The sequence below is a fragment of the Bufo bufo genome, chromosome 2 (assembly GCF_905171765.1).
Source record: "Bufo bufo chromosome 2, aBufBuf1.1, whole genome shotgun sequence".
Lineage (NCBI taxonomy): Eukaryota > Metazoa > Chordata > Amphibia > Anura > Bufonidae > Bufo > Bufo bufo.
Window position 1 is genome coordinate 488971451 of NC_053390.1, and position 22648 is coordinate 488994098.

The 22648-nt window shown below is 44.7% G+C and overlaps 1 protein-coding gene across 3 annotated transcripts in view; it reads right to left on the reverse strand.

Moving 5' to 3' along the window:
• MYO1F (myosin IF) overlaps positions 1–22648 on the reverse strand; it is a 1016322-nt gene that overhangs the window by 906124 nt on the left and 87550 nt on the right. For all 3 annotated transcript variants that reach the window (XM_040417777.1, XM_040417776.1, XM_040417775.1), the window contains exon 2: positions 19735–19872. In XM_040417777.1, the coding sequence (XP_040273711.1) occupies positions 19735–19872 (138 nt within the window). The remainder of the gene's footprint in view (positions 1–19734; positions 19873–22648) is intronic.

Consider the following 22648-nt stretch of genomic DNA (forward strand, 5'->3'; position numbering starts at 1 on the left):
CCGCCGAGCACATGATTTAGTTCCGCCGAGCACCTGTTATTGCCTACCACATCTATGCTTTTTGCTTAACTTTAATAATTTAATTTATTTTCATTTTAAAGGATATCTTTTCCATTCACACGTCCGCAAAATGGGTCCGCATCCGTTCCGCAATTTTGCGGAACGGGTGCCGACCCATTCATTTTTAATGGGGCCAGAATGTGCTATCCGCATTCGCATTTGCGGATCTGCACTTCCGCATCTGTGCTTCAGTTTCCGCAAAAAAATAGAACATGTCCTATTCTCGTCCGCAATTGCAGACAAGATTAGGCAATTTCTATTATAGTGCCGGCGATGTGCGGTCCACAAATTGCGGAATGCACATTGCCGGTGTCGGTGTTTTGCGGATCTGCAAAACACTTACGGACGTGTGAATGGACCCTCATAGTAAAATTATTAAAGGTTACGTTTTATCTTCATGTATATTCTAAAGGATTGCCTTCCTTGTACAATGTTATAATATACTTTCTATGTTAGAAAGTATATTATAGTGCATTTGTATTGTGCGGCAGTTGTGTGCAGTTCTGCTGCGATACTGCAGGTATATAGAGGGACAAGTCTTATTGGAACAAATAATTTCTACTGGTGTGATATACTAGTCGTCCCCCAAAAAAACTGATTGAAGCGGGGTGTTATATACCAATATACTTTTTTTATAGTTCATTTGCGCATGCGTGTACGCGAAAATTATATTGCCGATATTTCGCATTGAAATTTTTTTTTTTATGGAGATCGCAAATTCGAATAATACATCTGGTATGTCACTGTCCATGTTGTGGGACTATTTGTGCACTTCTAGTAATTATTTCTTGGCTGCAAATATGAGCTGAAGGTTTTTCAGGTTCGCCTGCCATTAAAATGAATGGGACCCGCCGAGAACTTGCGGTTCGCGAACCCTCCCGGCAGATGTTCGTCCATCACTAATCTTCACACCATTTAACCCCTTAGTGACTAGCCTGTTTTGGGCCTTGCTGACCAAGCAAGTTTTACTTTTCTATCAATGTGTTTTTTGGGGAATATTTATAGTTTTTAATTGCACCATTTTGGAGACACATAACCTAACCCATTCGAACATCTATGTAAAGACATGAAAATGGCTATCAACTGAAAGTCCCCATCCAACCTGACAGAGCTTGAGAGGATCTGTAGAGAAGAATGGCAGAAAATTCCCAAATCCAGGTATGCAAACTTGGGAATCACACCCAAGAAGATTGGAGGCTGTAATGGCTGCCAAAGATGCCTCAACTATTATAAGGCTATGTACCTTCACACTAGCGGTAGCTACAATCTGGCAGGCTGTTCCAGCATACAAGCGGAGGATTGGCCAGACACAAACCGCAGCATGCATCGGTTTGTGTCCGTCAGGTTCAGGGGAGCACCCAAGAATTTTGTCTAGGGGGGGTCCGAAAGGCCAAAAAATGTGGCATGTGTAGTGCGGGGGGGGGGGTGTGGCTGTAGTGTGTTGCACTAATTCTTTTACTTGGCCATTTCTAAAAGCTCTGCAGGAATGGAACACCATTTTTAGCCCCGCCCATTATTAAAAGCCCCTCCTACATATAATAGGCCATGCCCAACAAACACTGTACAGCTGAAATTCTATAGTTGAGGCCTGTCTCTACATATCATACGGAGAGGGGAGGGTCTGTCCTGGCTGCACTGCCTGCTTATACAACAAGCTACAGCCAGGAAGCTCCTCCGCTCTCCTCCCTCCCCAGATCCTGCTCAAGGCCTGTGGTTCCCCCCCACCATCTGTCACCCGCCCGTGGCCTGCTGCCCCCTTTGGCCGTCCTCACCCAGCTCTGAATCCTCCTTCTGCAAATGGCAGGGGGAGGAGCCGGAGCATCTCCTCTCCTACATAGCGCCCCATACCTCTTACATCCAGTGATGTCACCTTTGTTGTAGATGTTCTCTTTCTTTATCTTCTCCATTCAGACCAGACCGCCATGATGATCTTTCAGCCATCTCCCGTCTCTGCAGAGATTAAAAAACCGACATTAGTTTCCCACATTTCCATCATCTTCTGAACACCCATTCCTGCCACCCCCAATACTATACTGCAGAGAAAGTCCCCCTGGAAATACTACTACCACACAAATAGTGCCCCCTTGAACAATTATTGGCACACAGTGCTCTAAAAAATAACTGCGCCCAGACACTAATAGTATAAAGATAATGTCACCCAGAAATTATTGTGCTAAGCTGATACTGTGCCAGGGTGGCCCCCAAAGTAACAGTGCTCCCCAAAATCCCACCAATAGAAATAATTCTCTGCCAGAGCACACTTAGTAGTAATAATGCCCCTATAGTGCCCATACTAGTAATCATGTTCCTCATAGCCCCCCAGTAGTAGTAAAGCTAATACCCCCTAGTAGTAATAATATACCTCAATAGTGCTCCACTCCCCCATAGTGCCCCCAAATAATGCCCCATAGTGCCGCTCTCCCCTATAGTGCCAGTAAAAAATGCCCCCTTAGTGCCACCAGATGCCCCCATAATGCCCCCATAATGTGCCAATAAGAAAAAAGGCCCCTTTAGAGCCCCCAAATAATGCCCCTATAGTGCCACCAGATGCCCCATAGTGCCGTTCTCCCCTATAGTGCCCCCATAATGTGTCAATAAAAAAAAAGCCCCTTTAGACCCCCCAGATGCCCCCATAGTGCTCCTCTCCCCCATGGTGCGCCCCCCCCCCCCATAATGTGCCAGTAAAAAGTGCCACCAGATGCCATAATGCCCCCCATAATGTGCCAATAAGAAAAAAAGGCCCCTTTAGAGCCCCCACTTCCCCATAGTGCCCCCAAATAATGCCCCCAAATGCCCCATAGTGCTGTTTTCTCCTATAGTGCCTCCCATAATGGGTCAATAAAAAAAAAGCCCCTTTAGAGCCCCCAGATGCCCCCCATAGTGCTCCTCTCCCCCATGGTGTCCCCCCCATAATGTGCCAGTAAGAAATTCCCCCAGAGTGCCACCCCCAAAAAAAATTGGGCTGTAAGAATTGTCATATGCCCCCATAGTGCCAGCTCGCCCCCCCCTCCAAAAAAAAAAAAAAAAGAAAAGAAAATTAGAAAACACTGATACTTGCCTCCATCAGCAGCGATGTGATGCAGGCTCTTCCGGCCTGTGTCCCTGCTGTGTGCTGCCCGGCTCTGGTGGCGCGATGATGACGTCATCGCGCCGCCTGAGCCGGCCTCTGATAGGCTGCAGGCATTAGTGCCTGCGGCCTATCAGAAGAACAGGGGAGGGACACGCCTCTCCCTCCCCTGCTGCAGCACAGGCATCTGTATCGCTGTCCTGAGGACAGCGATACAGATGGATATGGAGATGAGCGCTTCCACAATGGAAGCGCTAATCTCCTACTGCCCGCCGCCACCATCGCCGCTGCCGCAATTAAATCCAGGGCCGCGCCGCCTGTGGTGATCGGCGGTGCGGCCCTGAGGGATAAAAAAAAATATTGTCTGGTTGTTCTAGGGGGGGTCCAGACCCGCTGGACCCCCCCTGTAGGTGCGCCACTGGTCAGGTTCTCCGCTTACTAGCCATATGCTGACGGAATCTGGTGAATTCCAGTAGGCTGTTCACTGCAGAAACAGCTTTCCAGACTTCACACAGCTGGTGTGAAACTAGCCTAAGTGCTAAATAGAATACTTATGTTAGTGCAATATTTTAGTTTTTCCTTTGAAATAAATAACCAAAGATTTTTTTGCATTTGCATATTCTGCACATTTCACTTTGTAAATGTGGAGTGCAGAGTGATAGGAAAAAAGTTTTTATTTTTTTATTTTAGCACAAGGCCGCAACATGAAACATGAAAAAAGTGAAAGGGTATAAAGACTTGCCAAATGCCCTGTTTAATTGTTTAGAATCCAATCTAAAACAGGAAATAGTAAGATACTATCAAGGATGGACACCAGGGGAGGGAGAGAAAACAGCGCTTGTGTGATCTCTCCTCTTGTTCTCTTATTTTCATCATTACTGCAATGACGTTATGCACTCCACCACTGTTATTTGGGGTTGAAATTAATTTTGGAAAATTAAGGTATAACAGCACATTTTGAGTGTGATAAAGGGGTGTGCATTAAATGTTGCCTGTTTTGCAGTTCAAGGTCATTATCTTAGACGGATGCAGGGAAGGGAAGCTGGTCAGCAGTGCACACCAACTACTGGCATATTGTAATCTGATTCTTAGCACTGCATCAGAGGAAACCAAAGTGCAGTGCTAGCTAGTGTCCAGCAGGTCAAAGGCACAGCTCATTTGAGGAGAGACTAGAGCCAAGGACTGTGCTGTTGAAGTGTGTGTGCCCCCAGGGGAAGGAAGAACAGGGTTGTGATAGACCCTAGAGACACTTCCCTTGGTGGGGAGATCTCTGGTAGTAAACCAGGGCAATTATTGGACCATGAGAAGATGAGTCTTCTTGTGTTAACCTATGCATCTCCAACTGCATTTTAAGAGTGGGCTACCTTGAAATGCATTATTTCTTTGAACAATAAAGGAACTTCTGGATCACTTTTAGCCAATGCTTGTGCCTTCTTCTGTTTAACTGGAGGTTGTGACCAGCCTCAATCCTTGTATCATTTTAGTGTCCAGAACTCTTCTAAAACAGAACAAGACATGTCAGTGGCACCTGGTGCTGTATTTTAATATATTTTCAGCATGCCATTATGTTACACTGAGGACGTGGTCAATTTAAATGTGTTGGCATATATATCCACAAAAATGTGCTGTCTGTAATTTGTTTGCTCAGTTCATATGTAGTGCTGTATGTATAGTCAAACTAATTTAATCAGTTTCTATGAGGAGGTAAGATCTAGACTTGACCGTGGCGAATCAATGGATGTCATATATATTGACTTCTCCATTGCATTTGATACTGTACACATAAAAGGTTAGTATATAAAATAAGAATGCTCGGACTCAGAGAAAATGTTTGTATGGCTCAGTGATAGAAAACAGAGGGTGGTGTTAAAGATGTGTGAATTTTATTCTATATTTTGTATATCTAGGACTGTAATGAGTTAAACTTTTTCTTCTCCAAGTGCCTCCCACCCCTCTCTTTGTTACAAGACTGTAGAAGAGAGGGGGGGGGGGCAAAGTGCTGCGGGCAGGGTCTGATTTCTCATCCTTATACAGGTGTCCCATAGAGTGTGGTGGAGATGCGTAAGCCAATCATATGGCTTGATGATATATATTATTCACTGCCTATAGAGAAGCACCTCTTTGAAGTGTCACATATGACGTATGCAGTATTATTGTTAGATTGTCAGCCACTACAAAATGGCGATGGTAACGAGATGTTTACATTAGTTCACATTCCAAAGTGGTACTCACTGCGCAGATGTTGAGTATTATCTCTGTTTCTCTTATCACTTTTTCCTTTTTGACCAATGAAACAATGTTTAAGCCTCAGAGAGGACTGCCCTCTTCTGAAGATGTATAATACGCTTACCCCATGTATTAAAAATTAGAGATTGCTTTGACCAACTTCTGTGTCAGTGTTCAGTCTCTCAGCCACGCGTGGATATTAACCCCTGGGGGGGGTACATTGATCTGGAACACCAGAGTGTATCTAAAATGCCCTAATTTAGGACTGCTTTAACAATGGCCCCCAACGTGGGGCCCCAAGGGCGAATGTAGCATCAAACAGCTGACAAGATGGGCCCCTGAGCTTGACGAACGGCAGAGAGGAGAGGATTGCAACCTCAAAGAAAGGTGATAAAACTTTTTATCTCATCTGCCTTTCTGCTATTTACTTCGTCATGCTCAGATAGCTCAGTCCGCTGTGGGGTGGTACCCATGTAAGTATAGTAGTCGGCTGTAATGCTGAAAGCCTGGGGTCCATAGAACCATAGTCTGAAATCATAGATCACTCTGGTGTGTATATGTTTTATGTGTGTCTGTGATATGTGAGGAGTGAGTTGAGCACAGACGGTAAAACCACAGACAAAGGGAGGGGACCGTAACCTCCTGGTTTGGAAGGGGGCGCTGTAGCGCTGAGGTGTGGGACAAAGGAACTCCGGCTGACCTGACCAGGGAGACTGTAGTTCCACATGACCGTTTGATCTAATGGAAGACTGTGGAGACTACCTGACTTGACCCCCAGGAAGATGTGACGGAGCCCGGCCTGACCCCTGGTTTTGGGGAAGATGTGCGGGGAGTCCCGGCTGACTAGTCAGACGTGATAGTCAGATTTGAGAAAACCAGTGGGGAGGGTGAATCCTTTGTCTGCGGAGGAAAGGGTTAAAGGTGCTGATTACTCCTCTGTTTTGTGTGTGTGTCAGTTTGTAATACTGTTGTTAAGATGGGTCAGTCCCAGTATTATAAAGAGGGAGATTATAGGATGTGATATGGAGAATTGAAAGTTAAAATGTGACAAAGAATGTTAGAGAAAGTGTGGCCCCGGACAGAAGGTCGCCCGGCTGGCATCGGGGATGAAAATCTGTAAGAAACTGAAGTTAGAGCTTATAGATTGAGGTCATCAGAACTCCGGTGGTTGAAGGGGGAGTTTTCAGTGTCAGGGAAAGCTGAATGATTATTAGGTGCAGCAACTGGAGGGACAAAAAGACAGTCAGGAACTGTGAAATAGAGAAATTCATTTCCCCCCCTTCACACAGAAACATTCCTGAGATAAGAGGAGCAGGAAAATGGGGGGAGGGAATCGTGCAGAGTAAGTGATGTTATATGTGTAATATTATTATTATAGAAGACAAAGAATTGTTCAATAATCTTCTTTCTTCTTTCTTCTTTCCCAAGCAGTGCACTGTGGGAATCCGGCTTTTAACAAAATGACTGTATGATTATATAACATGTATATTGTCTTACAGCGACAGACCATCAGCAATTCTGGGTGTGGTGTGACTATCTGTTTCCAGGAAAGCTGTGTTTGTCTGTGCTGCAAGTTTTGGGATGAAACAATGTGGGTTGGAAGACATAAATGATTCAGTGGAATGTGAATGGGTGTGGCTTTGAGTTGTAATTGAGGCGAATATGTGTGAAGACTGATTATGAGCTGTTAATGAAAATGTATATGAATGCGTATGGAGTACGGTATTTGTTTTTTTAATAATATGCGCATTGAGGATTTTATTTTCTTGGAAGTTTTTGGGGTTTTTATTGGTGCCAACAGCATTGATCAAGCTGTACATTTTTTTATATCGAGGTCAATGAAAAGTTTTTATGGGCCCTTTGTGTGTTCATGTCTGTATTGTCAGATCTGTTTGTTTCAATGTTTGAAGTTACGTGTTACATGTTAAGTGTTGTGCTAAACATCAGAGCTCTGTTCTTATAGATAGCTAGCACATTACTGACAGACAAAAGGAGGACCACAGCGTCCGACTGAAAGGGGTGGACTTAGATGACTCAGAGCGGAGGGAGGAGGATAGGGGTGGACGTTACAGACAACGACAGCCCTTGTGCCCATCCCCTAGTTATAAGACACTCCCATGGAAGATGAGAAGTCCTGTTTTGTTTTACAGTCTATTAATTCCGCGATAGGGAAAGTTGGATACTTCTGTAAGCCAAAATGCAAAGTAACATCAAGCGGCATTGGGTGGTTCAGTGGTGCCAACCATAGGTAGTGTTCCTTTGGCATTGCTTCAGCCCTGATGTCAAACGCCTCATTGAAGTGAGGAAAAAGTAAGTCTGCCACCCTGTGATGGGCCTGCAGAGTCTGTGGGACCCAGATCCCAGAAGAGAGAGTGTTGTGCTGTGTGTGGTACTCCTCGTCCACACTGTTGACCATGCCCGGATCACTGTCCGTCCCCACAGACACCCATGTTTTGTTGTTATAAGGAGAACACAAAGACAGGGAGGGGGGGGGGAGTTAGATCAAGATTCGGAAACAGGAAATCCAGTATTGGCTCTACTTTTAAACATTTTAAGCAGATTCAGTCTGGCCCAATGATATCCCTCACTCTGGGTGATAAAGAAGTAGTCCAGTTTTTGATAGATACTGGAGCAGCCAAGACAGTTGTGCACAGCAAACATGGCCTCCCCTGATTTACTCTCCAAGCACACCAGTCTTTGGGTAGAAGTGGATGGGAAAGTAGTACGCTCTTTTTTCAACAGAAACCATCCATATTAGATTTGCCCCTAACCAAGATGCGCTTGCCCGTTTGCTGGTCAGTGGTAACGCCCTTTGTTGCCTCCTAGGTGCAGATTTGCTTGCAAAAGTACATGCTGGTATCTCACATCAGGAGGACGGCACTGTGAAGCTTACAGGTGCCCTCAACGACCAGGAACTTTGTTTGTTGGCCATTGGTGATAAAATTCCCTGGTCCATGTTTGTATCAGTACTCCCAGAAGCTGAAAAAAGCAAAACCACTCACCATTGGATGGTACATGACCTACATGCAGTTAATGAGGCCACAGTTTCTAACACCCACATCGTGCCCAATACACACACCTTATTGGCTCAGGTTCCCATTACCCCTACTCACTCGACTGTGATTGATTTGTCCTTTAGTCCCTACCGCCTCACAGATGCGGTGGTAGATGCTTTTTATGCCTAGAACTGGCAATTTTGTGTTCCCCCACACTGGGCCTATCAGATTATTACATTTAGATTGTATTGTTATGAAGTGAGTGGCCATGACTCAGCTGTCCTCACCCAACTGCATGGCCAGCAATAACGCCCCGTAGCATATTATTCAGTCAGACTTGATCCCGTGGCCAGAGGTGCCCCTTTCTGCATCAGAGCTGTAGTAGTTGTACTAGCTATGCTTGATGAAAGCTCTGAGATAGTTCTGAACCACAAAGTGATGGTGATATTACATCTATCCTCATGAACGTACAATCCAAATGATTGTTTTGTTGCCCGTTATTTGAGAATGCAGTGTTCCATTTTGTTGCCTGACAATGTTGCTCTCCAAAGTGTCATACTTTGGACCCAGCCACCCTGTTGCCTCTGGACCAAGGGGGGAGGGAAGAGTTAGGGCACCGCACTTTAAACTTTTCTTCCAGATTCAAAGGAAGAGGCTCCTGACTGTTTGCAGATGATGTCACAAGAGGTAGTGGGATTTGGTAAATCAGCCATTAGGTAATCTAGATCATGTGATCTTTGTGGATGGATCGAGGTATGGCCAGGATGGCAGGTACTACACAGGTTGGGCAGTGGTGATTAAACGTGAACTACCACACATGTCTGCTCAAGAAGTGGAGCTAAAAGACTCTGAAGATGGCTTGCAGATATGTAGATGGGAAAACAGCCAACATTTACACTGATTCCAGGTGTGCTTTGGGATAGCCCCATGACTATGGGCCCACATGGAAAGCCAGAGACTCCTTGATCGCTTCAGGTAAATCCATCAAAAATGGGGAAGCAGTGAGGTCTCTGATGGAAGCTCTCTTGTCACTAACATGAGAGGTGCTGATAGCAACGAAAGGCCACTGTAAACAGATGCAGAGGAGCCAAAGGGGAAAGCCACGGCAGATTAGGCGGCAAAAATGGCTGCCAAATTACCTAAGCAGACCCCTGTCTTAAGTGGCCACAGTTCAGGTCCCTGAAAGAACTCCTCCTGTCTCCCGAAAGTTCTTAAGACCTTACAGAACCAGATGGGGAAGGAGGAAAGGGACTGGTGGATGGAAAAGGGGGGACTACAAATAAGAAGGGAAACTTTGCCTTCCCAGGTCCCTCTAATCCACGATGGCACAGGCAACCCATGGAGTGACTCACCAGACAAAAACTGCTATGTGTGATTTAGTACGTAGCATATGGTACGCCCCAGGGTTCAGCACTGTAACAGTCAGACATACTCAAGGATAAACGGTTGTGCCCACAACAACGTGGGCAAGGTGGTTAAGGTACCCAAGAAACACGTCTTGCTTTTTGTATCTGTTTCAACGTTTACAGACTACCTTCAACTACACAAGGTGGGCATGTATGAGTATGTATTGATATGTGACTTGTTTTCAGGATGGCCAAAACCATACCCAAAGAAGTAAAAAAGATGATGGCCGAAGTTGTGTGCAGGTATGGGGTACCTTAGATCATTGAAAGTGACACAGGTGTTCACTTCACAGGTGAAGTGATGCAGGAGATGATGAAGGTTTTGGGTGTAGGACAGGCCTTACATGCTTCGTACCATCCTCAAAGCAGCAGTAGAGTAGGGAAAAGGAACTGAACGGGACACTAGGTTAAAGATTCAGAAGCCTTAGAGTGCCTGCTGGTAGCCCTCTTTTAGTAAGGTATACGCCTAACCGTGAGACAGGCCTTTGTCCCTATAAGGTCCTTTTTGGGTCAGCCCCTAGGATAAGATTTATTTCCCATAGCAGCTTCAGATGCAACATGGTTGTCTGACAGATTATGTGATCAGTTTTGTACAAGCATTTGACTAAAGTACATTTTCTAGTTTTTGCTTCACTTCCAGGTTTTGATAAAGTACCAGGAACCCACCCACTTGTGTCTGGAGATTGGGTGGTAGAAAAAGACACGTTAGGAAAGTCCTAAAACCCTGGTTTGATGGTCCATTCCGAGTGTTGTTGACCACAAGCACAGTGAAGCACAAAGAAAAGCATAATTGGATTGATTTCAAGGAAGTGTTGAGACTGGTTTTCCCTTGTGTGACTGTTGATCATGACTCAAAAGAATATGAAAAATTGTATGAAAACATCGATCCAGAAAATCAGAAGCACTGATGACCTCCAGTCCCCCCCCATATAATGTCAACGCTGGTTAGGGAAAGATCATCTGACTTCCCCGTGCTCAAATCCAGTGTCACGGGAGGCTGTTCGCTAGGGATGGCTTGTCGTGGAAGCTGGTGAAGAGGAGGCGGAGCATTGGGACAGATGGTTAGGTTTAGGGAGAGAATGAAATTCAAGGGGGGACTGTTAAAGATGTGTGAATTTTATTCTATATTTTGTATATCTAGGACTGTAATGAGTTAAACTTTTTCTTCTCCAAGTGCCTCCCACCCCTCTCTTTGTTTCAAGACTGTAGAAGAGAGGGGGGGGGGGGGCAAAGTGCTGCGGGCAGTGTCTGATTTCTCATCCTTATACAGGTGTCCCATAGAGTGTGGTGGAGATGCGTAAGCCAATCATATGGCTTGATGATATATATTATTCACTGCCTATAGAGAAGCACCTCTTTGAAGTGTCACATATGACGTATGCAGTATTATTGTTAGATTGTCAGCCATTACAAAATGGCGATGGTAACGAGATGTTTACATTAGTTCACATTCCAAAGTGGTACTCACTGCGCAGATGTTGAGTATTATCTCTGTTTCTCTTATCACTTTTTCCTTTTCGACCAATGAAACAATGTTTAAGCCTCAGAGAGGACTGCCCTCTTCTGAAGATGTATAATACGCTTACCCCATGTATTAAAAATTAGAGATTGCTTTGACCAACTTCTGTGTCAGTGTTCAGTCTCTCAGCCACGTGTGGATATTAACCCCTGGGGGGGTACATTGATCTGGAACACCAGAGTGTATCTAAAATGCCCTAATTTAGGACTGCTTTAACAGTGGTCATTAATGGTACACACTCAGATTGGGTCACTGTCACTAGTGGAGTACCTCAGGGGTCAGTATTGGGCCCTATTCTCTTCAATATATTTATTAATGATCTTGTAGAAGGCTTGCACAGTAAAATATACATTTTTGCAGATAACACTAAACTGTGTAAAGTAATTAACACTGAAGAGGACAGTATACGGCTGTAGATGGATCTGGATAGATTAGAGGCTTGGGCAGATAAGTGGCAGATGAGGTTTAACACTGACAAATATAAGGTTATGCACATAGGAAGGAATAATGCAAGTCACCCGTACATACTAAATGGTAAAACACTGGGTAACACTGACATGGAAAAGGACCTAGGAATTTTAGTGAACAGCAAACTAAGCAGTAAAAAACAGTGTCAGGCAGCTGCTGCCAAGGCCAATAAGATAATGGGTTGCATCAAAAGGAGCATAGATGCCCGTGATGAGAACATAGTCCTACCACTTTACAAATCACTTGTCAGACCACACATGGAGTACTGTGTACAGTTCTGGGCTCCTGTAAACAAGGCAGACATAGCAGAGCTGGAAAGAATTCAGAGGAGGGCAACTAAAGAAATAACTGGAATGGGGCAACTACAGTACCCTGAAAGATTATCAAAATTAGGGTTATTTACTTTAGAAAAAAGACGACTGAGGGGAGATCTAATTACTATGTATAAATATATCAGGGGTCAGTACAGAGATCTCTCCCTGTGACAAAGGGACATCCTCTGCGTCTGGAGGAAAGAGAGGATTCTTTACAGTAAGAACAGTGAGACTATGGAACTCTCTGCCTGAGGGGAGGGTGATGGGAGTAGTGACAATGGAATAAAAAATGCATATGCGTTTTCAGTGCGTTTTTATATAAAATCACAGCAATCTGAATGTGCAATTTAAAGGATCAAGATCCACATAATAAAAACTTATAAAAACTTATAAAACTGCTTGAGTCAGCATGACAAAGACATATAAACATAAATTAATAACAAGTTAGCACATCTGAATGCAGTATCACTGTTGAGAGGCCTGCTGCTCATTGGCCCTAGGGGATGGAAGTGTTGGAATGGGGAGGGCAGTCCTGCTCATTGGCCCTTCATTCCAACACTTCCATCCCCTAGGGCCAATGAGCAGCAGACCTCTGAACAGTGATACTGCATTCAGTTGTGCTAACTTGTTATTAATTTATGTTTATATGTCTTTGTCATGCTGACTCAAGCGGCTTTATAAGTTTTTATACATTTTTATTATGTGGATCTTGATCCTTTAAATTGCACATTCAGATTGCTGTGATTTTATATAAAACGCACTGAAAACGCATATGCGTTTTTTATTCCATTGCCACTACTCCGTACCACAATTTGAGATGGATTATTCTCCCATCATTACATTCAAATCTGAGTATATAAAGGTTGCATTTTTTGCTTGCTGAATACCGCCACAGAAGAAGGGGAGGTACTTCGAAACGCGTATGGTATATTTGGACGGAGTAGCAAGCAATACATCTGTATGGACTTTGCCATAAGTGGCTTTTCTTATGATTTATCAGCCACTCGTACATATCCAGGATTACTGAACCACGTCTTATTGGACTTTTTACCTGGAGATGCGGAACTAAGAGACACATACCTTGCCACGTACAACTCCCCGATCACGTAGACTTCCAGTCACGTGCAACCGCCGCTAAGTCACATGGGACGCCACGTTGATACCGCGAGACTACACGGGACGCCGGTAGCAGGTCCGGCGGTGTAGGAAAGAGAGGAGACTTTCGGCAACCCAGTACTACCTGGTGGTAAGACCCTCAATCGGCAGTGTGTAAAGGGATTCTGTAACTGGCTTGTGATCCGGTGGCTAAGCATATAGCTATCCCGTATACATATCGGACATATGAGATGCGTACACACTTGTAACGGATCTCCTAGCACCCCGACCGGGTACCTTCCGAGGACTCCAAGCACTCCACTTGACACCGTACGCACTGCAGACCCCACAAACTGCCGAACCTTGGTTGAGGTCTCACCGTCTCCTACCTACCCTGGACCTACGACAAGGCTCCAGGCTCCAGTGGGTGAACCTCTCCTAAAACCAGAGAGCAGGAACAGCTCTTAAAAGAGCTAGTAGTTATAGCCAGGGGAGTATAGCAAATCTCCCAGCGTATAGCAATCCCCAGCGTCGATCAGTTACCCAAACATCAGCCTCAACATGATAAAGGGTAAAACAGGAACACTTTATTGAGGGCTACCCGCCCGTATTTATTCAGGTCCCCATCTGGTGGACACGCCCCTAGGGGACCAGAATGAAGACTGTGACACAGGACAGATATGCAGCACTGCAGGATAGACCGACACAACACATCCCCACAATGCATCATGGTTTCCTCCTCTCTGCCCTGGAGACACCCAAGGAGTAATTCAATTATCTCTCAGGACAAAGGGAAATTGCCAATACACATGTGGATACAACAGGACAGTAATCACCACCCAAACACACAATGTCACACCCCCACAGCAAACAGACATTTAACATATTCCCAGATAGCTCAAGTCTGAGTGCATATCATTAGGTGAATGGCACTCAGAATACACAAATACAATAAAATTAGCTATCTGGGTACCCTCACATAACAAAATACAATTGCAAAGACAGATTTAAGCTGTGCGGCCGGTCTGTCTGCTCCTTTAAAGTTAGTATGGGCCATAATCCTGAGGCAAGAGGCTGGTAGCCAGGCCCCTCCGAAACCCAGTGGCGAGGTTGGTTTTGCCACATATCTCCCCCTCCCAGGGAAGACTAACCAGATACCTGACCTCATGCCGGTCGGTATCTGAGTTAGTCTGGCAGTCCACCCACAACCCAATACTTGACCTGTTGAATTTTGGGGCCTGGCTCTGTTCTGTATGTCCCCAGTAGTGTTGGGCGCGAATATTCGCGATGCGAATATTTCGCGCGAATATCGCATATTCGCGATTTCGCGAATATTTAGAATATCGTTCTATATATTCGCGAAATCGAATATTCGTTTTTTTCTTTTTTTTTTTATTATATTTTTTTCATTCCCACTTCCCTAAAGTTGTTCTTACCTGTCCTTTGGATTCCTGGCTTCCTGGCTGCTCCAGTCAGTGGCGTTTTCAACTTACTGCTATATTCCATATTAGCTAAATTACAATCTAATCTATATGTGTATTTTACGAAATTTCGCAATAGTCGCAATTGCGATGCGAGTAATATAACACAAAATATTCGCATGAAGATTTCAACTTAGCACTGCTATACTCCATATTCTAGCCTAATATGGAATATAGCTGTGCTAAGTTAGCACTGCTATATTCCATATTAGGCTAGAATATGGAGTATAGCAGTGCTAAGTTGAAATCTTCATGCGAATATTTCGTGTTATATAAGTCGCATCGCAATTTCGACTTTTTCAAATGTTCTTAATATTGCTCTAACTTCGTCTTTTAGAAATTTCGTAATATTGCTCTAACTTCGTCTCTTAGAATATTACGAATATTCTAAAAGACGAAGTTAGAGCAATATTACGAAATTTCGTAAAATACACATATAGATTGTAATTTAGCTAATATAGTGCTATAATCCCTTTTTTTTCCTGTAATTTTTTTTTGCCTCTTCTGAACTTAAGTTTTGTAAAATATGTACACTATTAAAAATTATTACTATAGCAGTATATTAGCTTAAATACAATCTATGTGTATTTTACGAAATTTCGTAATATTGCTCTAACTTCGTCTTTTAGAATATTACGAATATTCTAAAAGACGAAGTTAGAGCAATATTAAGAACATTTGCAAAAGTCGAAATAGCGATGCGAGTAATATAACACGAAATAGTCGCATGAAGATTTCAACTTAGCACAGCTATATTCCATATTCTAGCCTAAAATGGAATATAGCAGTGCTAACTTAGCACAGCTACAGTATATTCCATATTAGGCTAGAATATGGAATATAGCAGTGCTAAGTTTAAATCTTCATGCGACTATTTCGTGTTATATTACTCGCATCGCAATTTCGACTTTTGCAAATGTTCTTAATATTGCTCTAACTTCGTCTTTTAGAATATTCGTAATATTCTAAGAGACGAAGTTAGAGCAATATTACGAAATTTCGTAAAATACACATATTAGCCTAGCCATAGTCATTAGCATAGGAACGTTGCCTTATACTATCAAGATAAATTTTCGCAATATGCGAAAAAATAATTTCGCGATAATTGGAATAATTGCGAATATTCGATTTCGACGAATATAACACAAAAATTCATGCGAATATTCGCGAAATATCGCAAAATCGAATATGGCACCTCCCGCTCATCACTAGTCCCCAGCTGTTGAGGGGGCATCTGCTACTCCTTGCTTCCTTGTTGCTCTCTAGCTTGGAGTTGTAGGTACTTAGTGGGCAGAGGCCGACTGCGCTCTGCCCCGATGCCAGCTCTTCCGCTGGGGTAGCCTGTGGAAAGTCAGCCTCTGGAGAAGAGGATAGAGGAGGGCAGAGGCCAATTGCGCTCTGCCCAGATGCCAGCTCTTCCTCTGGGGTAGCCTGTGGGATGTCCGGCTCTGGAGAAGAGGATAGGGGAGGGCAGAGGCTGACTGCGCTCTGCCCAGATGCCAGCTCTTCTGCTGGGGTAGCCTGTGGGGAGTCAGGCTCTGGATAAGAGGATAGAGGAGGGCAGAGGCCGACTGTGCTCTGCCCAGATGCCAGCTCTTCTACTGGGATGTGGTCAGGGAATCCTATCCCCAGGACCTTGTTGCAGATCGACTGTGGAGAGGAGGAATCGCTTACCTCCTCCTCCTGGCATTCCTGCAGGGTTGGTGGGGGATCTGAACCGGCCGTCCAGCATCTCTGTAGGGCCGGTGGAGAGACCTCGGTCCCATCTCTACCTGCCATCGGGAGGTCTTCCCAGAACCAGTCTATGAAGTTCCCTACTTTGGGAGTTGGTAGGGAAGCAGGGGGTATCGCCGGCAAGTCTTCCCAGTTGTAGTGGGGCAGATCTGGCTCTGCTTGTCGAGTAGGTTGGGGATTAATGGAGCTGAGCAGGTGTTGGTAGGTCTGCTCCAGCTCCCACTCCCTTGTTACCAGGTGGGTCATGTCTTTGCTCACCTCCCTTCCGTCAGCATAAACATGCATGCCCATCTGGTAGTAGTAGATATCCCAAAACCTAGACTCCTCCGTGCTGCCAAGATCAATGTCCTCCTCCAAGGCATCCCATAGTAACCCCGGTCCATCAAACTCCTCACCCTCGGATCTGTCGTGCTCAGCCATCCAGGGGGAATGTTGAATGACATGCCACCTTAGGGCCTGGTAAGCGTCCTCTAGCCAAAGCTCCTTACATACCAGGTTCTGGAGCTCTGTTACCCAGTCATCCAGGGGCTGCTCTCCCAAGAGACCCATCCACATCGCCACACGCTTCTGTAGCCGCTGCTCATAACTGGGGAGACTCTCACCTCGCCGCCGCTGGGCATTTTCCAGGGCATCACACCAGACTTCCTTTCTGTCTGCATCCCTGTAGTCTGCGGCTGCCTCCTCCTCCTCGTCATAGAACGCTGTCCGAAGACTAGCCGATTCCATCCTGCTGTAGCCAGGGGCGCTGTACGGATACTAGCGTTGCCCTCAATTTAGTAAATCCACGAACGGTGTCTCCGAGCTGCTTCTCCTCACACTAGGAACGCCATCCCACTGCTTGCCACCAAATGTAACGGATCTCCTAGCACCCCGACCGGGTACCTCCGTTGATAGATGCTCCTAGTGCTTTCCGAGGACTCCAAGCACTCCACTTGACACCGTACGCACTGCAGACCCCACGAACCGCCGAAGCTTGGTTGAGGTCTCACCGTCTCCTACCCACCCTGGACCTACGACAAGGCTCCAGGCTCCAGTGGGTGAACCTCTCCTAAAACCAGAGAGCAGGAACAGCTCTTAAAAGAGCTAGTAGTTATAGCCAGGGGAGTATAGCAAATCTCCCAGCGTATAGCAATCCCCAGCGTCGATCAGTTACCCAAACATCAGCCTCAACATGATAAAGGGTAAAACAGGAACACTTTATTGAGGGCTACCCGCCCGTATTTATGCAGGTCCCCATCTGGTGGACACGCCCCTAGGGGACCAGAATGAAGACTGTGACACAGGACAGATATGCAGCACTGCAGGATAGACTGACACAACACATCCCCACAATGCATCATGGTTTCCTCCTCTCTGCCCTGGAGACACCCGAGGAGTAATTCAATTATCTCTCAGGACAAAGGGAAATCGCCAATACACATGTGGATACAACAGGACAGGAATCACCACCCAAACACACAATGTCACACCCCCACAGCAAACAGACATTTAACATATTCCCAGATAGATCAAGTCTGAGTGCATATCATTAGGTGAATGGCACTCAGAATACACAAATACAATAAAATTAGCTATCTGGGTACCCTCACATAACAAAATACAATTGCAAAGACAGATTTAAGCTGTGCAGCCGGTCTGTCTGCTCCTTTAAAGTTAGTATGGGCCATAATCCTGAGGCAAGAGGCTGGTAGCCAGGCCCCTCCGAAACCCAGTGGCGAGGTTGGTTTCGCCACAACACTCCTATATGTCTTTATTCTACTAACCAGTTATTAATCAAGAGAAACGCCCTCCAACGGCAGGTCTCTGTCTATGGTCGTTCACCTCCATGTGGGACATTAGCTCATAGTGTCTGTCGATTCGACAATTATTTTTCCATCTAGGTCTCATACGGACACGTACGGCGATACAGACCCAGTATATATATATGCTAACATAAATTTTGATTGTTTTATCAGCTGTCTGCCAGTTTTATAGTCAATTTATGTGATGTTATATGTCATTTTATGATACCTTGTTTTATTACTGTTTATTAAACTATTCACCACATATGTATTTGCGGTCCGAGGCTCCTTGATATTTGAGTGCCCCTCCTATACATTCTCTATTGTTTCTCCTGGCTCTGGGTAATCCTTGAGGAGAGCACCTTTCCATACGGATTTCCCAGGTGAGCCGCCATTATTTTAAGTATTCCTCTGGATCAACTTGCAGGATGACAGGCCAAACTGGATGGACAAATGTATTTTTTCGGCCTTATATACTATGTCACTATGTTACTATGTATATTAAAAGATTCTCAACATCCAGTCTATTTTTAAATATTTGTACGACAATGCATTTTTCAGAAGTTACTTTCATGCTTCATAAAGGACAATGTTAAAAAAAAAATAATAATCTGAAAACTGCTAGGTTTTAAAAGGGGAAAAGGGTGTGGAGCATGCACTCCAGTAAGCTTAGGCCTCTTTCACACTTGCTTTGTTGGGATCCGGCGTGCACTTCCGTTGCCGGAGGTGCCCGCCGGATCCGGAAAAACGCAAGTGTACTGAAAGCATTTGGAGACGGAACCGTCTTCCAAATGCTTTCAGTGTTACTATGGCACCCAGGACGCTATTAAAGTCCTGGTTGCCATAGTAGGAGCGGGGAGCGGGGGAGCAGTATACTTACAGTCCGTGCGGCTCCCGGGGCGCTCCAGAATGACGTCAGAGCGCCCCATGCGCATGGATGACGTGTCCAATGCGATCACATGATCCATGCGCTTGGGGCGCCCTGACGTCACTCTGGAGCGCCCCGGGAGCCGCACGGATGGTAAGTATGCTGCTCCCCCGCTCCCCGCTACACTTTACCATGGCTGCCAGGACTTTAGCGTCCCGGCAGCCATGGTAACCATTCAGAAAAGGCTAAATGTCGGCTCCGGTAATGCGCCGAAACGACGTGTAGCTTAAGGCCGGATCCGGATCAATGCCTTCCAATGGGCATTAATTCCGGATCCGGCCTTGCGGAAAGTGTTCCGGATTTTTGGCCGGAGCAAAAAGCGCAGCATGCTGCGGTATTTTCTCCGGCCAAAAAATGTTCCGTTCCGGAACTGAAGACATCCTGATGCATCCTGAACGGATTTCTCTCCATTCAGAATGCATTAGGATAATCCTGATCAGGATTCTTCCGGCATAGAGCCCCGACGACGGAACTCTATGCCGGAAGACAAGAACGCAGGTGTGAAAGAGCCCTAAGGTATGAATGATTTGCAGTTCCAGTTTTACTGTTGTCCTCTGCGAAAGTTATTTTGCTACTTTGAACTTAATCATTTACTCACAGTTCAAATAGGTTTCCAAACAGGATCTCATAAAAGTACATTACATTGATGGAAAGGATACAAAAATGTAGTCATCCATGTATCTTTTTTTGAGGTTCTCCACTATAGCATCCTCTGTGATTTTGGAAAGGAGCACCATATCATCAACTCCACTTTGCTTGACATTCTGGCTCTGCCAATGATACCTTTCTTTGCTTCCCTACAAAAAGTGAGAAAACATGTAAGGATAGATTTAGGTACAGTGAGTCTTTTATATTCTTAAAGTCCTTTTCAGAGACCTGTAATATATCTACCCCAGACCACCTCATTTCATGTACCTGACATGTTGAGAGTCAGTTATCGCCAAGAGTCTAAAATGGCAAATATAACGGCTTATCATCAGGGGAACCCTTCTACTAAAATCAAATGATTGTTCAAAATGGACAAACCCTGTAAGTTTTCCTTGTATATAAACTAATGTAGAAGAAAGCAAGTGTTTTTTTTTCTGATATGGTCCCAAACACTGGTAAAAAAAAATTCTTAAAGGGCATCTGTCAGAAGATTTGTACCCATGAAACTGGCTGACCTGTTGCATGTGCAATTGGCAGCTGAGGGCCTCTGTGTTGGTTCCATGTCCATATGTGCCCAAGCTGCTTAGAAAAATGATGCTTTAATATATACAAATGAGCCTCTAGGAGCAATGTGGGCATTGCCATTACACCTAGAAGCTCTACTTTCTTTGTAACTGCCGTGCCATCTCCATTCTGATTGAGGGCTAGGCAGTGAACACGTCATCATGCCTGCCCTCTCAAAGTGCAGATGATGCAGCAGTTACAGAGAAAACAGACTCTCTAGGTGTAATGAAGAATAAAATGTCAACACTAGAGGCTCATTTGCATATATTAAACATCATTGCCCAGTGTACAGTCAACAGGTCAGCAAGTTCAACAGGTACATATCTCCTGACAGATGACCTTTAATCCATATTTGGTTTTCAATGTTACCTATAAAGTCTTTCCTGTCTGAGGTCTTACATTTAGAAACCAGAACTCTGCTTCTTTGAGCTTTGTGAGTAGCTCCATGCAAAGCTTAATTTTTAAGTTTTAAATGGAGTTGTGCTTGAAGATATTGCCAAAGCAGTTTGATTATGTAGAACTGAGTAAATGGGTTACTACCTATATGTAACTTTACATGTATCATCATCAAACTTCTGTTCTCTTTCATGTACTGAAAGGAATCCATGTTTTTTGTAATGTCAAAACCAATTCTGCTTTTTGCTGAAGTTTCATTTCTCTGTTAGAAACTAACTCTGATTGCTGTTAAACTAATTGCTGTTAAGTTCCTTTTCTCTGTAACCCTGAATCTTATCTCTTTGGCACTACTCCCGGACACTATTCCTAATATGGAAGTTCCGTTTTTGTTTCTCTTTTTCTGTCTGTAGAATAAAACGTGTTAATATGATAGGTTGAATACATAACTTACGATGATATGCTAATAAAGAGGGTAAAGCCCCCTCTATATACCTGTGTGCATTAAAAATAAACCTCAGAGTGTTCATTCAGTACATCACTGTTGTGTCATTTATTACCTACTGAGTGAAGCGCTCCCCTGACGTCAGAAAGGGACTCAAACCAAGCCGATACTAGAAGTTTGGTGCCAGGGGTACCAAGTGGGACGTTGAGATTCCTATCATGTACCACAAGTTATTTTTGTCATAAATTGTGCAAAAGGAAAAAAGCTGCAAAGTAGAATGCTTTCAAAATCTCAGGTGTTATTTTATTTTATTAATTAACAAAATGCAAAGTGAATGAACAAAAGAGAAATCTAAGGCTACTTTCACACTTGCGTTCGGGGCTCCACTTGTGAGCTCCGTTTGAAGGGGGTCACAAGCGGCCCCGAACGCATCCGTACTGCCCTAATGCATTCTGAGTGGATGCGGATCTGCTCAGAATGCATCAGTCTGGCAGCGTTCAGCCTCCGCTCCGCTCAGCAAGCGGACACCCGAACGCTGCTTGCAGCGTTCGGGTGTCCGCCTGGCCGTGCGGAGGCAAACGGATCCGTCCAGACTTACAATGTAGATGACACAAGATGACACAATATGACTCAATTTTCAAATGGATCCGTCCCCATTGACTTTCAATGTAAAGTCTGCACGGATCCGTCTGAACTACTTTCACACTTAGAATTTTTTCTAAGCTATAATGCAGACGGATCCGTTCTGAACGGATCCAAACGTCTGCATTATAGGAGCGGATCCGTCTGTGCAGACAGCAGACGGATCCGCTCTGAACGCAAGTGTGAAAATAGCCTAAATCACATCAAAATTTGGTGTGACCACACTTTCCTTAAAGCAATATCAGTTCTTCTAGATACACTTCCTCACAGTTTTTGAAGGAACTTTGCAAGGTGGTTGTCCCAAGCATCTTGGAGAACTATATATAATTTGTGGATGCAGGCTTGCTCAGATTCTTCTGTCTCTTCCTGTAATCCCAGACAGACTCAATAATATTGAGATCAGAACACTGGGGGCCATATCTATGCGCGGGCTTGGCATTTCTGGGGCCCCAAGCAAATTTGTGTCTGGAGGCTCTAATTAGAGACACCTTTTTGAATAGAAAAATACAATATTTAGCCACCAATTTGTAAGTGCCTCTTTTTACACCGCCCTCACAGAGATAAATTTATCTTCATTTACCATTTCACCAGTTTTATGGCGCAAATGAATCCAGAAACCTACAGCAGCTCTGAGTTGTCTTCGATTTCTGCTTAGGCTTATGGACTGCAGGAGGATGCTCCTAATTTATGAAGAGGCCTGCTCCTCATGATAAATTAGATGCAGTGGCGTGCCCGGGGGGAGGGGTGTCAGTGCTCACGGGGTGCCACTGAAAGGCCCAGAAGCAATGAGCGCTTCCATCAATACAGATGGAAGCGCTCATTGCTGAAGCGCTGACGCCCACATACTGCAGCGGGGCACGGGAGCGTAGCGCATAGTTCCC